Raw genomic sequence first — 16,846 nt, 5'->3', positions numbered from 1 at the left:
AGTATAAAATCCATTCTACAATTAAATAATTAAAGGAGAAAAAATATTGAGATCCGTATTTGTATTTATTTTTAGATTTGGGAAATTATAAGTTCTGTGTGAATTTTTTTTATTTTAGAATTTTATAAAAAGTGTTTTGCCATAACACAGCTTAAAACGTCCAAAATAATGAACACAGATTGTGTGTCACCTGAAATAAAGAGGTGTGGAAAGAAATAAATACATGTTTTATGCTGTTCACTCATCCTTAAAGTTATTAATGTAATCATTAATGCTTAATAATAATTAAGAGTTGTTCTTGTAGGGTCGAGTGATAAAGGGGTCCTATAAGTTTCATGCCATCATCACTACATTTGAAATGATTTTGACTGATTGTCCTGAGCTGCGGAATATTCCATGGCGCTGCGTGGTCATTGACGAAGCCCACAGGCTAAAGAATAGGAACTGCAAGCTGCTGGAGGGACTCAAGATGATGGACTTGGTCAGTGATCATATTGGTGATTGCATTGAACCTGAATAGAATTGTTACTGACTTGGTGATTCCACTGCTCTGAATTTGACTAATGCCTGTGAATGGCATTTGCAAAACTTGTCAAATATTGTGATATATTCTCCTGAACTTTCAGTTATTCAGAAGTGCTCTTACCTTCTTGATTCTTACATTGTTTGCTGGTGTCTTTAAACAGTTGTATAATAGCAAAGTATAATCATGATATTTTCACTGAATTGAAATTTTAAGTGTTTCTTTACATTTTTGTTCATAAATACAGGTTGAGCATCCCAAATCCAGAAATCCCAAATCCCAAATGCTCCAGAATCTGAAACTTTCTGAGCACTGACATTATGCTCAATGGCAATGGTTATTGGAGCATTTCAGGTTTTTGGATTTTCAGATTTGGAATGTCCAACCAGTAAGTATAAATGCACATATTCCAAAATCCGAAAAAATCTGAAATCCGAAACACTTCTGGTCGCAAGCATTTCGGATAAGGGATAGTTAACCTGTATAGCCACTTCATTAAGTATTGGGCCAAGCTTTATATCAGTGATGATAATCTAGTTATGTTCCAGGGCTATTAGGTTTTGCCATATTGAAGGCCATAGGATTTGTAGGTGCAATTTCTCAGTAAGTTGGGTAGGATATCTAGAATTGGTTCAGTTCGAATAGACGCTTAAAAGTTTGGGGAATTATAAGACCTCAAATTCGATCTGGAGTTTTATACCAAACCTATCCCATACTCTGCCAGCTTCCCAAGAGATGATCAGGTCTTCCTGATTATATTTTCTAGATTTTTTTCAGTGGGAGTATCATGGAATAGCACATCATAGGAATGTTAGAATTTGATTGATTTTTCCATCCTATTCTACAGTGTGTATCATTTCCTAGTAGAAATTGCTACATGACCTCAGTCATCCTCGGGCCTCTTTCTACTCCGTAGTTTACAAGGTGGTTATGATCACTTGTTTCTCATTTTTAATGTACATTTTGAAAGCAAAATTCTTGTCTTTTAGCGTGTCTTGGATGATTTGATGAGTTTCACAAAGGTACAAAAACATTTTTAAAATGCTTTAAATGATGATTTCTGTAGAATAATCTTGTTAACTGAGAGTTTGAGATGGGAAGGAATATTCTATATATTCATGGTTGTAAATTTTTAACTGATGACTGGGACTGGTACCACCAAAAAGAACACCTAAAAGCTTTCTATTGCAGCTGGTTCTTTGAAACGGCTTCTTTTATTCTTAAATTAGGGGGATTGGATTAGCCAGCTATTCTTTTAATTAAAAACAAACCAAATCTAGTTTTGCTTACAGAAAAAACTCTGACCGAATCATCCTATTTAGGATGAGATTTCCCATTTTCACCTTAATGAATTATTATTAAAGCTATCCTAAGACTTTTCTCAAAGCAGTTTGGTGGCCAAGCCACAAAACAAGTAAGAGCACTTGGAAATAGTGAATAGTTTTGAAGAGATGAGTAAGCATTTGGTCTCCCCAAGTGATACTTTAGCATTAAAATGAAGTAAACCTGGTGGGGTGAGGTGGCTCACATCTGTAATCTTAGCACTCTGGGAGGCCCAGGTGGGAGGATGCTTGAGTTTAGGAATTTAAGGCCAGCCTGAGCAAGAGGGAGAAATCTTCTCTACTAAAAATAGAAAAAAATTAGCTGGACGTGGTGGCTTGTGCCTGTAATCCCAGCTACTTGGGAGGCTGAGGCAGGAGGATCACTTGAGCCCAGGAATTTGAGGTTGCAGGGAACTATGATGACATCACTGCACTGTACCCAGGGCGATAGAGCGAGACTCTGTGTCAAAAAAGATAATAAAATAACATAAAATAAAATAATGAAATAAACCTGTGTTTGCAAGTAAATGCTAATGCTCATGATCTATCTGAATATATTCTCTGAGTAGGTATCCACCTTCACAGTTTTCTGCTAAGATAGTTATATTACCATTTCCTGAAGGTTTAAACAGTCATATAATTAAGTTTATCTAAGTTGTATTCTATTATTAGTTCATATCTTCCCAAATAGTAGATTCTTATTGTAAAACAGTTCTTTATTGGTGAGTACCAATTAGTTTAACTCTACCAACATCAAACAATCTAATTGTCATTAGGATACTTCAAAGAATTTTCTATTATTTATACTAACATTTCCTTAATAGGTTAGAATCTGCTATCCAAATAATTTTGTTACATATTACAGTGTTTCCTAAACTTTTTTCACATAATGGCAGATACAGAAAATGATAATATTTGTATGCCACACTGGGGTATGCAGAGAAGGCTACCCATTGCCACAGAGGACCCGTCCAGGACGGCGGGGGCCCAAGGACTTAGCACACACTCATTCTCGCTTCACCAGCTGGGAAGCTCTGAATATTTATTTTTCTGATGATCAAGAATCTTTATCTCAGAAGAGATGTTTTCAGGATGGAATACATCGTTGCTGTTCAGAGTGTACTTGTATTTGTCCAGTTCAGAACAGCTCTGTTGCCTGGTTTTTAAATCTTTACTTCAAATAAGCATCATGAGAACTTGTATACTTTGCCTCTTTGTATTCTTCTTTCCTAGAATAATTCACAGTCAAAAGAGCAAGTAGTAGCCTGCTGTAGTTTAGGTCATAAGGAACTGTTACCTGCATTAGACTGAGTTCTGATGAAAATGTGTTTGATGAGGATTATCTCCAAGTCCATTCTCAGAAAAGGAAGACCAATGAGTGTCTTCACTCTCCAGATACAGGGGAAATGTTTGTGAAGATGACACCTTAAGGGACAAACACCATCTTCACAGTCCTCCACAGGAGCTCTGGGCAAGTAAAGCCATCTCCTTGTCCCTCATCAAAAGGAGGGTGTGCCGTGGAGGTCGTAGTAATTCTTCATTGATTCTGTTATCTCATCTTCCATTGTCAGGAGCCCCCACACAAATTAAAGATTCTCCTGAAATGAAATTAAATGGACAGCACTCCATCAGAAATAAAAAGCATGGTAACGTTTTCAAGGCGAAAGTATGTCTTCTGGCATAGTTGGAGGTGATGAGCTCCACAGCCTGAGTTTCTTACATGCTGTTTTGTGATACTGTGTGTATATTGATTGTATATTTTTAATCATTACTTTCTAATTGAAACCTAGTTTTATTTCACTACTCATAGGCAGCTATATAAAAGAGTTCTATGTATTAATGTAATCATTTGTTGTAACTGGCTGTTTAACAGCCATTGAAAGGAAACAGTATAGAAGAGGAGTTCTTTCCTTTTCTTGAATACATTTATTTTGAAATTAGTAAGTTAAAAAGGCTTTAACTTTTAAAGTATTTGGTTAGGCATTCAGGACTTAATTTAACTCAGTGATAAAAAATATGGAAAAACTGGGAAACAATCAAGACAGTATCAGTACAATAGAAATGCTTTTCTACCAAAGTAACTCTTTTCTTGAACCTGTAATGGTACTTTAAAAAGTTCTTGGATTAAGTAATTCGAGATTTGGGTATGTAAGTGATTGTGGCCCATGTTATCCACCAGTATGGTTATACATTAGAAAATCTTGAATCAATTTGCAAACTCCTTACTCTTTATGAATTGAATGAGTCTGAAGATGATGGTGGTCAGTGTAACTTCCTCATTCAGAGACCTTTCTTCAAAAGGGAGAAAAGGAAGAATAAAAGCATATTGAACTCCTTCACCTCACATTCAGATAGCTTCATTGACAGATAAGACTTGGTAGATATTAAGAAAATTCACATGTTCTTACATCATTCATCTAGTATTTACTGAGCATATACTCTTCTTGGCAACCAAGTCTTGTCAGATTCTAAGTTAAGTCAGAACATTGCTTTTGAAAGTACTAGAAGATATAATCACTTTCTGAAATAGTTTTATTAGCTGTGCTGTACACCAAATGGCCAAAGTAGAAAATAATAAGGCTCTTAAGATTAATAAACTCACTATTGTTAAGACTGACCATTATAAAACAGCACCTCCGTGTTGCATCTATAGAAATAGAAGGACAAGGGTACAACTGCATGGGGAAAGCCGGGAATGAGCTCGTAAACAGGAAGAATTAATTACAGAAATACCTAACCTGGTTCAAAGAGACAGAGTTATAAATAGCATCTGATTAAAAAAAAGTGATTGTGGTATTTTAAAACCAAGCTGACCTCTTTGCTGGTTGGAAATTTTTGTAGAACAAAATAGTTTTTCATACACTGTTGCATGTAGAAGAACTTCTTTTGTCTCTGAAGTGAGTCACGCAGGAAGCAGATGGAGCGATGAGAGCGCTGTTGATACGGAGAGCAGAAAGAAGCATGTGCGCTTTATGTGAGTCTAGGGATTTTGAAAAACCTGGTAGGGAAAAAGCATTTGAGACTGAGGGGGCTGAGAAGGCCATGGTACTAAAATACTGACCTAGTAACCCCAGGAAGAAACAAAATGGCAAGACACTTTTAAGAAATTTGTAGAGTTCTAGAGAGGCCCCTCCACATACCTATATATGTGAAGCAGGAGCCATGTTCTTGTAGCTCCGTCTCTGTTTAATTTTTATACTTTGCATAGGGTGGATGCTGAATTAACACTGATGAGTAGAAGTAGAAAGATGGATATCTGGTAAAAAAAAGCTTTGGTTTTAAGAAAACCTGTTTTTGCTACAATTTGATCAGCTGCTTTCCTTGCACTGCCGTAGGAACACAAAGTGCTGCTGACGGGGACCCCGCTGCAGAACACTGTGGAAGAACTCTTTAGCTTGCTTCATTTCTTGGAACCAAGTCGCTTCCCTTCAGAAACCACCTTTATGCAAGAATTTGGTGATCTAAAAACAGAAGAGCAGGTACTTATCATCTTTGGTTTGTATTTTAGTCATAAAATTGAAGATTAACCCATGAAATGGCAAAGCACTAATATTTAAATTATTTTAAAATGGAAATTATCTCACAGTTTTTTCTCATGTAGTGAACATTCCTTGGACTTTCCAAGTCATCATTATGAAGATTTTCTTGTTTGTTGATTTGTTTGCTCTCACGAAGAACTGTCGCAGTTTATAGAGAGGTTACGTACCTATTGATGTAATTTTCAGAGATTGCCGTGCTCTTAGGGTTGGTGGTTTTACCGTATATGTGTACTTTTGGGCATAGTGTCAGAAGCCACTGAAGCTTGTAGAGCTGTTTGCCTGCTGGAGTTTTGGAGTTTTGTACTCTTATTTCTGAAGCACGTATGCTTGGACACATTGCTTACTTCTTCAGACCTACATATTTTCATTTTAAATACATGAGGCATAACTATCCCACAGTATTTCTGTGAGAAACAAATGACGTATTGCGTTTGAAAAGTGGTTGGTTATTTTATGCACTGCAGGAGTTACATGGGTATTAGTTATTATGTTTTGTGTGCTATATTTGAAATAAATGTGGAGATAGGCTTGAAGTCTTGGTCTTTGAGTTCTCCCTCCCCCAATTTACTACCTAAAACCACTTAGCTTAGTTCAGAGTGAAGTTTGTTGTGTTTTTCTTTTCTTTTCTTTTCTGTAGAAAACTATATGGTATACTATATTCTATTGCCAATCAACAGAAAAGAGAACCCAGGAGAGAGATCTCATGCCTGCTCATTGGTTCAGGGACTAGATAGCTCTAGGCTCACTTTCCCTCATTCTTTAGCTGAGGAAGGAAGGAAGAGAACAGAAGCAGAGCAGTCCCGTGACATTGTCTTATCCCTCTTCCTCATCATCCCTATGGCTTAAGACAAAAAGAAGGGGAAGCTAAATGAATAAATTGTATTTTTTGTTGTTGTTGTGTGTTTTTCAAGCCTTCTGGCTGTTCTGGACTCCTGGGTAGGTAAAATAGTCCGTTTGGCATAGAATCAGCCAACCTTCGTGCACTTCTCTTCTGAGAGCCGAAGGATTGGCACCTTCCTACCTTTATTAGGCTTTGAAAAATGAAAGTGGATGGTAAATGAATAAGATAATCTTCATTTTTCGTGTTAGAAAATGTTTTAACATGCAAGCAAATCATGATACCGGTATTTACTTAAGCTCCTTTTTTAGGTACAAAAACTTCAGGCTATTCTAAAGCCAATGATGTTGAGACGTCTCAAAGAGGATGTAGAAAAGAACTTGGCCCCCAAAGAAGAAACTATTATCGAAGTTGAGCTAACAAACATTCAGAAGAAATATTACCGAGCCATCCTTGAGAAGAATTTTACGTTTCTTTCCAAAGGTGGTGGACAAGCTAATGTACCTAACCTTTTAAACACTATGATGGAATTACGAAAGTGCTGCAATCATCCGTACCTTATCAATGGTAAGCCTGCCCTGCTTGTGAACTTACTTAAATGACAGAGGATTTCATGGTTTATAGTCATCGCTGTATCGTATCCACTCAGTGTGGGTTTCACCAGCCTCCTATTCTCTGTGACGCCTCCAACCGTGGTTGCTGAAGGCGAGTGATCATTGCCCCCACAATCTCAGAAGTAGGATCTCACCTGCCGTTTGCCTGCCTCCCTATGCTTGAAAGTAGGCATTGGTGTTCAGTGGCTAGAAGTCATCTGAAGGGCTGATAGCTAAAGAGAAAATTGCCCTGATTGAGGTTTTCTTGAGGGTGTGTGCATGTGTGCGTGTTTAAATTGGAGTTAAAGATGAACTTTGGTGTGGGCAGACAGCTATCAGCCATCTCAAGCCTTTGATGGGAAATGTCCTCATATTCCTCTCAGTCTAGAGGCCTTTAGCACCTCTGTTTCCTGGAATTGAGAGATTATCTTAAATCTTTAATAATAGTTTGCCCTGTTATTAATGGATAACTTATGACCCTCCTGTTTTCTTAGCTAAGTTCGTTGTGTTATAACTCAACTGGGTTTAAAACCTCTATTATATACTTTCAAAAATCATTAAGTGTATAAATATTTCACACCTATATGTATTAAGATACTCTGGAGAATGCAAAGGTAAATAGGAAGCGAGCATTCCACTCCAGGAGCCTTCACTTAGGTGAGGGATTGAGATTAGGAAAGCTTTAAGAAGGAGATGGCATTTGAGATAAGCCTTCATGGGTAGAAAGGATTTTCCCAGGCAGGGTTAGAAAAAGAAAGGACATTGCGGCTGAAGTAATAACATAAGCAAAGAGAGAGAGTCAGGGAAACAAAGGGGAACTTGCCGAAAGTATAAGGCACGTGTTAAGAAACAGTGGGACAGTGTACCTTAGACATGCAGGCAAGGCCTTCAAAGCTGGTGCATGAACTGTAGGCGGTGGAGAACCTCGACTAGTGTTTGAGCTGAGCAACGATCAGAAATATGATTCAGGGATGGGTGGTGCGGTGGCTCACTTCTGTAATCCTAGTACTTTGGGAGACTGAGACAGGAGGATGACTTGAGGCCAGCAGTTTGAGACCAGCCTGGGCAACACAACAAGACCCCACCTCTACACACAAAAACTTTTTTAAAGATTAGCTGGGCTTGGTGACATACACCTGAAGTCCTAGCTACTCAGGAGGCTGAGACAAGAGGATCACTTGAGTCCAAGAGTTTGAGTTATAGTGAGCTATGATTGTACCACTGCACTCTAGCCTGGGCAACAGATAAGACCTCGTCTCTAAACAAATAAATAAATATGTAAGTAAGTAAGAAAGAAAAAGTAAGAAATATGATTTAAGATGATCCATCAGGCAACATTGTATTAAGAAAATGGGAGGAGGGAAAGACAGACATGCACAGGAACCAGCGAGGAGTCTATTGCTGTAGTCCAGGCAGGAGTTAATATGGATTAAAGGAAGGTGACGGCAGGCGAATTTGGGGGACTGGTGCACAATGATAATTGGCCAGCGCTGCAATTAGATTTAGTTCCAGGGAAGAAGGAGCAAAGCCCGCTTTGCCTTTATCACAGTCTGTGAGGTTCAAGGACAGCTGATTTAAAGAGTTCCCAGTCTTTCCCCCGTCAACAATTTACACACCTATCAGCCACCTCAGATCCAGAAGTCCTTTTTACTAAAAGATAGAGTAGTCCACACCTAGAAGGCAGTCTCAGAGTGTAAGCACCTGAGGCGATTGTTATGGTGTGACATCTGTGAATTTCTTTTTAAAACTTTGTTTTTACCTTTGTCTTCTAAAGACAGTATCATGCGCAATAATTATGTGTTCAGTTCTGCCAACCTGCCAATCACAGTGTGTTTAGGAGCTTTTAAGGGTGGTACGGTGAGTGTCAGCCAAGCCTGTTCGTGGAGTTGGATAGAGAGAGTTGGGGCTTAGGGAAGATGATGGTGTGAGTGAAGGACACGTGTGTGCATGTACACACACATTTTTTCACTTAATAGCTGGTAAAAAGAAAATAAGTAATAGCCTCCAAGGGGAAAGAAAAGAAAAGGAGATACTCATAAAAGGGTTGAATGCTGCCAGCAGGGTGTGTGTGAAAGGGGAGGTCTCAGTGACGGTGGTTACATAGCCACCCCCGTTCCAGCAAGTTTACCCTGTTTGGTCACATGTTAATTACATGCATTGAGCATTGGGGTGTTTTCCCCCAAAACACAGCTGGTGGGTCTCTTCCTTGGCTGATTGCTCTCCAGGGTCATCCTATATAGCTCATTTGTTCGCTGGGAGCCTCTTAGGCTTGGCATCTGTGGCAATTGTTCTAATTGGTCACACATTGAGATCGGTCAGCTTTTCTGTTCTTACAATAGTTTGAGAAGTATCTGTTAAGCAGGTGTCCTTTATGCCTTTATTTTGAGAAATTGTAATGAAAAAATACTTATACACAAACTAAGCATACAGCTGCCCAGATAACTTTCGTAGACATTGTGTTTCACAGAGGTTTGAAACTGTACTGTTTATTTTCATCAGAAACATTTATTAAACATTTAAAAGGGAATTCTTTAATTTTGGAGATTAAAGTGAAATTTGTATTCGTTGTGGCAGGGTAAGGTACCCCCAATCAAACTGAACTTCAGTTCAGCAAAGCACATTTCCATAGTTGTGAAAAATAGAAGCAATTGCATGCATGAGTTGAGAGTAATCGTAGCACAGCAGAAGAAAAAATCTATAAGTAATGGTAGAACTCAAACTGTTCATAAATGAAAAATATTTTTAATGTGACTTAATATTTTTACTTAAGTGCTTGGATCTGTGTTTGGCACACTGGAAGCCTCTGCTAGTTCTTGCTACAAGTTAAGCAAGTTAAAGTCACTGGGTGACATCAGCGGGGTTAGTGTTATTGCCCCAAGCTTTATTTGAATAGAATTTCCGATTTTTAGGTTCCACAGTGTGAGGGCAAGAATAATGTAAAACGTGTCCAAGGTCCCCTGCTGGTTGGAGGTGACTTAAGAGTCGGTGGTTGTCGGTGGAGGCAAGGGCAGTGTAGGGAAGAGAGGGCAAAAAGGAAACAAGAGCGAGGCTTACATGGTGGAATGACTTTCAGAGAGAAATTAGGAACTCTTTTTCTTCTGGTAATCTTCAAGAACAAAATATTTTCTTGTTTGTTGGTGGCTTATATAGCTAGATAACATTGCGGTTACTGCCCTGACAGTGACCATCTGTTGAAGTGAAAAAGACTTCAAGCTGGAAGTGAGTGCACACTTATTTCAAACGTTTTTGATACACACACACACACACACACACACACACACTTTTAAATGCAGTGCCAGCCATGCTTTAATTAAAGGCAGAACCAACAAAGTATTTTGGTTTATCATCACCCATTTCCTGTTAATTTTCTGATTGATGTTTACAAGTCTAATATCAAGGTAAATCTTTAATTGGTAATCTTGAAAATTTGGCTGTGACATCAGAAGGTAGAAATTGCCCTCCTCCCCAACACCTTCCCTACCTTTTTTCCTTCAGTGTTGCCATAATAAAATGTTAAGAGAATCGTATAGGAAATGTGTTTGCTGATATTATTTTTAAATGAAGTATTATTAATGTAAACTGGCTGCCACCTTAAGGACTTGAAACCATAAGAAAGAGCTGGATTGATTAACTCAGCAATAGTTTTTCACAGGTAAGAAAAGAATGTATTTTTCTTTTTGACTATTTATAAGATGAGAAATTATTGGTAGCATTGAAAAGGCAGAAAAGTTATTTTCCTCATCTCTGAATAATTTTAAGATTTAAAAAAAATTAAATTTTTCTTGCTAATTTGACTGAATTTTTAATACTTAATTTTTTTATTAAAATTCAAACATGTCTGACATTTTATCAAATGATGATTTCGTTGTTGAAAAATATTCATTGCCCATTAACTTGTTTTAAACCATTAAAACGTTGTACTTTATTTTATTATGGATTATAATCTTAACATGGGCAAGAAATAATTACCCAAATATCATAAGAATAAAATCTGTCTATTTCTGAATTGCAAAGAGCTTATCAAGTGCAACAAGCACGAACTGTAAAAAGACGTAATGCAGTACATGGACTTAAATTTATTTCCCCTGTCTTCTTGAGGGCCTTCTTGTCCTTAATCTGGAACTTGGGTTTCTAACTTTCACGTGTTGAGAAACATTATTTAACTTTATTGAAGGACATTCTTGCCAATGCTCTTAAATAGCATTTTGTTCTTTAGCTTTTCCTAAACTCTTGCTTTTTTTTTTCATACTTAAAGAAAAATTCTGAATATTAGCTTTTTATTCATGTGGAAAGGGGAGTGAGGGGCTAGCAGTTCTGACAGAGCCAGTGTTTTCTGCTAGTCCCCGTCATAAGAAACTAGTGTGCTTTGTGGAGGCCTTAGTGCTTGGGAAGACGTTAAGTGATTTTAATCTGTTCTTAGTAAGGTCTTTGTTGATTAATCATTAACAAACTATATTTATGCCATATGACCATGTCACAAGGTAATTTCTACCAAGCACCCTTAAAATGGAAATGGGACTGTGCTTTTTGTTACATCTTGTGCTTCTTGCAGAAGTACTCTCTGAGTGGCTGTGGTGGCCTAACTAACCTTTAAAAATGTATCCCCATCCTGTGTATAGTTAGTTCACATGTTTAAACCAGTGGTAGGAAGAGTAGTTTCAAATTTCTGGCACAATTTAAGGCTGGGAAATAATCCCATCAGGATGTGTATGTGTTTGTATTTTCTGAAGAATAAGTGAGCACATCCTCCGCCTTTAGGGAGAGGAGCTGAGCACCGCAGCTATGTCCTGATTAACCCCAGAGGCAGGAGGAGGCCAGACCAGTGCTGCATAATTCTAGTTAAGCCACCTAAGCAGTTGAAGGCAGCTTAGCCTGCTGCTTACTGAATAAGCACGTGTTTGGGGTCAGGGGAGGATGTGGTAGGCTTCATTCCTCAGCAAGATGTTATTTTCTTGAGGCTTCTCTCTAATATACCCAAGTCTTTGAACAAGCCAAAATCCATGTGGGGCTGTGAGAAAAAGCGGGTTAAGCATAAAAGTCTTGTATCAAACACTTAGAGAGTTTTCTTTAAGCTTTAAACGGGTTGGATAATTGAAGATAGAATTTTTGTATCTTAGGAAATTATCAGATGGGAATAAATGTGGAGAGAGATGTAGAGATTGCAGTAGAAGATATGTGCTTTGGTCCCACACAAATATCCCTAAAAATTATCTTGAAAGTGAATACCCCTTTTTGCAGTCATTTTGGCTATATTAATATGTATTTATAGCCCCAAACTACTGCTCTTTACTGTAACGGTTAGGAATTTATTCCTTTGTTTTAGAACAGATTTTGTTGTTTGTGTTTATATTCAGCTAGTAAACAGTTCTTCATTTCTTTAGCAATTTAGGTTCCAAATTTTTTGTAGGTATCTGGCCCTTGGCTTGTTTCTGCCACTTCTGGCTTGACAGTCTGTTGTTGAAATTCAGTTCTACAGACAGCAAACATTTGTTTGTTGAAAAATGTGATTTTTCCCCCTACATGCCTCAGTGTGTTGTACTTAAAACTTTGATCCCTTTTGTATGTCCGTGGTTTTGTGTAGACCCAACTTCGAGTAAGTAGGTGGATTCTTGTTCATAAACAAGAGTGTGATGTTCTGGTTCCTACAGTTTGCAGTGGGTTTTGAAAGCAAATTCATTGTTTTTAGTAATAAAAACCTTTTACAGTGTTCACGTTATGCTGTCCAATCTCTGCAGGTGCTGAAGAGAAAATTTTGGAAGAGTTTAAAGAAACACACAATGCAGAGTCTCCAGATTTTCAGCTCCAGGCAATGATCCAGGCTGCTGGCAAGCTAGTGCTGATTGACAAGCTGCTGCCAAAACTGAAGGCTGGTGGCCACAGGGTGCTTATCTTTTCCCAGATGGTGCGCTGCTTGGACATACTGGAAGACTACCTCATTCAAAGACGGTGAGGGCCACTGTATCAGAATAATAAAAAGGAAATAAAAAATTACCCTTCACAGGGCTCCAAGTGGTTCACCTAGAAGTGACATTTATGATAAAGGGGATGGAATGGGGAAAATGTGTCACATGTGTTTTTAAAAACTGTAGATGTACTTGACAGTTATTTTATATGACAACTCCAAGAGGACAGTGCATACTTTTGTGGGCAATTTTTTTCCCCATTGCTGTCATTTGATTAGGGGAGAATAGTTCTTACTTCAAATTGAAATTGTTTGTTATCTTACTTTGAGAGGTGTCAGCTGTTTTCAGAGTTTAGCTTTTTCACTGGAGAGGAAGTAAAATAAAATTTAATCTTTGGTCATTCCACCAATTATATAAAAAACAACAAGAAACTCTATTTACTCTGAAATTATTTCTGTTAAATCATATCATTCTGTTAATAAAAAAGGAACAAGTGTATCGTAGCTATGTGTCAGGACTCCTTGTTTGTACTGGTACTTTCCAGGTACCCGTATGAGAGGATCGACGGCCGGGTGAGAGGCAACCTTCGCCAGGCGGCGATCGACAGGTTCTCCAAACCCGATTCCGATAGGTTTGTTTTCCTCCTGTGCACAAGGGCAGGAGGCTTGGGCATTAATCTCACTGCTGCTGATACCTGCATCATCTTTGATTCAGACTGGAATCCCCAAAATGACCTCCAGGTAAGTACACAAGAAAATCTTCCTGATTTTGTTTTTTTGAAGTCCCCAGTCCAACCAATAAATTAAAGTGTCATCACTCAGGCAGTGTCTCATGACTGAGGGCAAATCAGCCAACTAGTCATCAATTTATTGGTGTTGTAAGAAGAAATTTCTTGGTATCTCAACTCTCTTCTAAACTGTACTACTTATTAGAACATAGTGGTCTTATAACTGGCAGTTGAGTCTTGTCTTTCTTTGGTAGCTGTCAGCTTGGGCTGCTATAACAAAATACCGCATAAATTGGGTGGCTTAAATAACAAACATTTGTATCTCACAGCTCTGGGGGTTGGAAGTCTGACATCAGCGCGCCAGCAGGGTCAGGTTCTTGGTGGGGGCCCTCTTCCTGATTTATAGACAGCCATCTTCTTGCTGTGTCCTTGCGTCGCCTAAAGAGAGCTAGCTAGCCCTCTGGCCTCTTTTTCCCGGCAGTGATCCCATTTGTGAGTGCTCCATCCTTGTGACCTCATCACCCTAAGGCCTCACCTGCAGATAACCTCCCACTGGATGAGGGTTTCAGCGTATGAATTTGTGGGGGGAAGCACAAATATTCAGTTCTTTGCAATAGCATTAATTTTCTTTTTCTTCCAGGCTCAGGCTAGATGTCATAGAATAGGACAGAGCAAATCTGTGAAAATCTACAGGCTGATTACAAGAAATTCCTATGAAAGGGAAATGTTCGACAAGGCTAGTTTGAAGCTCGGTTTGGATAAAGCTGTGCTGCAGTCTATGAGTGGAAGAGAAAATGCTACCAACGGGGTAAAACAACACTTGCTTAAACCACTTGTTTATTCTGGCTCCTTCCTTTATTTAGCTAATAGTAAGAAATTATTCAGTATCTGATTAGTTTTCGACCTCAGTATTTTAAGCATGTTTTGTCACATTTTCCTTTGCTATAATTCAGGTTTGCCGTCTTTGAAAAAAATAAGGCTTTTGTTTAATCTACAAACATTATAATTCTAAATTATTTTGAATATTTTAAATATTTCTCTAAAACAGGTACAGCAGCTTTCCAAGAAAGAAATTGAGGATCTTCTACGAAAAGGGGCTTATGGTGCACTCATGGATGAAGAGGATGAAGGGTCCAAATTCTGTGAAGAGGATATTGATCAGATTCTCCTACGTCGAACGCACACTATTACTATTGAGTCTGAAGGGAAAGGTTCCACGTTTGCTAAGGTGTGAAGAGGCCAGGTTTTCTACAGAGGCATGATAAAGTTCACAGAAAAAGAACCTTGTAAAAGTGCTCACGAGATGTATACTTTATGTGCGCTTTACATTGGGAATTAACAGATCGATTACTAACTCCCTGCAGAACCCCTGGCACACAATGAATTCTTTGTGTTTCGGGTTCTCTTCTGTGTGTCTGGCACCAGTAGTTGTCTTCACCTCGTTGTCCTGCTCTCTGCTTCTTGGCTCCTGAGACCAGCCCTTCACCACTGTTCTTGACTTCATCCTCTCCGCTTCTTCTGAGATCCTGCCCATCATCATCTTCCTTCTTTCCCCAGATACTGATTCCTAAAACAGCTTGTGAGAATGATCGATCGAGTCATCTGTCTTTAAAAAAATCTCTCATTCGTTTACCCTTGTAGCTACAATTCCAGACATAACTCTTCGTAGCTAAAATCCACACAAGCATAGTCTACGCCAGCTGTCTCTACTGCCTTTCTTTCTATTTTTCAGCTTCTAGCTTGTACCCCTTCTCTGCCTCTCTCAGAATTCTGGCCAAGGTCACCACTGGGTACCCAGCCATTCTACCTAAGAGTCCCTTTTGAGGCTTTGCCTGCGTTTTGTTCCAGCCATCCACACCGAGGCCTACTCTACACTTTTATTTTTAACAGCTTTATTGAAATCTAATTTACTTACCATAAAATCCACCTGTTTTCAGTGTGCAGTTCAATGCCTTTACCATATTATGTGCAGCCATCAGCACAATCTGGCGAGATCAGGCACATTCAGGGTGGTATGGCCATAACAGCCACAATCTAAGTTTAGAACATTTCCATCACCCCAAAAGATCCCAGTGCTCATTAGTGATTAGTCCCCACCCCTACACTGGAATCCCTGAAAACCACTAATCTATTTTCTTTCTCTATAGATTTACTCTAGACAATTCATGTAAATGGAATCATGCAATATATAATCTTTTATGTCTGACTTAATTAGTATAATGTTTTTGAGCTTCATCCATGTTGTAGCATGTATCAGTAACTTTCTTTCTTTTTTGTTGCCAAACAATATTCCATTATATGGGTTTACCATTTTGACCAGGGGATATTGGAAATCTGGATTGTTTATCCATTCACTAGTTGATAATGAAATTTGGTTTGTTTCTGCTTTTTGGCTGTTACGAATAGTGTCATTGTGAACATTTGTGTGTGAGTTTTTGTGTGAATGTATATTTTCATTTCTCTTGGGTATATACCAGGAGTGGAATTTCCATATGGATAATTTGTTAACTCCATGTTTAACCCTTAGGGGAACTGCTGGACTGTTTTCTGAAGTGACTGTGCCATTTTCCCTTCCCACCAGCCAGTGTATGAGAGTTTCATTTTCTCCACATCCTTGCCAACACTTTGTATTGTCTGACTTTTTGGTTAGCCATCCTAGTGGTTGTGAATTGGTATCCCACTCTGGTTTTCTGGTTTTTATTTGTGTTTCCTTGATGATGTTGAGCATCTTTTCATGTGCTTCTTGGCCAGATGTATATCATTTTGGAGAAATGTCCATTCATATCTTTTGTTCATTTTTTAAATTATTTGTCTTTTTATTACTGAGTATTAGGAGTTTTTATATATTCTGGATAAAAATTCTATATCAGATAATATCATTGCAGGTATTTTCTCCTAGTCTTCTTAATGTTGTATAATTTTAATGAAGCCCAGTTTACCAGTTTTTTTCTTTTATTGCTTGTGCTTTTGGTGCATTGTCTAACCCAAGGTCCCAGAGATTTGCTCTTATGTTTTTTCTAAGAGTTGTTTAGTTTTCACTCTTACATTTAGGTTTATGATCTTGTTTGAGTTGACTTTTGTGAGTGGTGTGAGGTAAGGGTCCACCTCCTCCTTCTGCATGTGGATGTCCTGTGTCCCAGCTGCTCCAGTCTGGAAAGGCTCTTCTCCCCTGGGCTCTGTGACCCAATACTTTCTCCCTCACATCTTTCAGCCTCTTTTTAAGTTTTTTTCCCTCCGTGCTCACAGGCACTGTAAATTCAATATGTGCAAAACCAAACCATCACCCATCTCTCCGCCCCCCAACATATACAACACTAACACACACACACACACACACACACACACACACACACACACCCACCTGAGTAACATTGTTCAGATGCCAGAGTTGGATGTTGAGG

The 16,846-nt window shown here is 38.5% G+C and overlaps 1 protein-coding gene across 1 annotated transcript in view; it reads left to right on the top strand.

Moving 5' to 3' along the window:
* CHD7 (chromodomain helicase DNA binding protein 7) overlaps positions 1 to 16,846 on the top strand; it is a 125,899-nt gene that overhangs the window by 83,641 nt on the left and 25,412 nt on the right. The window contains exons 12-18 of the mRNA XM_012661454.1: positions 305 to 481; positions 5,181 to 5,324; positions 6,534 to 6,789; positions 12,551 to 12,761; positions 13,263 to 13,458; positions 14,086 to 14,253; positions 14,494 to 14,673. Coding sequence (XP_012516908.1) covers positions 305 to 481; positions 5,181 to 5,324; positions 6,534 to 6,789; positions 12,551 to 12,761; positions 13,263 to 13,458; positions 14,086 to 14,253; positions 14,494 to 14,673 — 1,332 coding nt within the window. The remainder of the gene's footprint in view (positions 1 to 304; positions 482 to 5,180; positions 5,325 to 6,533; positions 6,790 to 12,550; positions 12,762 to 13,262; positions 13,459 to 14,085; positions 14,254 to 14,493; positions 14,674 to 16,846) is intronic.

The sequence above is a fragment of the Propithecus coquereli genome, unplaced genomic scaffold (assembly GCF_000956105.1).
Source record: "Propithecus coquereli isolate 6110/MARCELLA unplaced genomic scaffold, Pcoq_1.0 Scaffold71, whole genome shotgun sequence".
NCBI lineage: Eukaryota > Metazoa > Chordata > Mammalia > Primates > Indriidae > Propithecus > Propithecus coquereli.
This window is presented reverse-complemented; position numbering and strand designations above follow the sequence as displayed.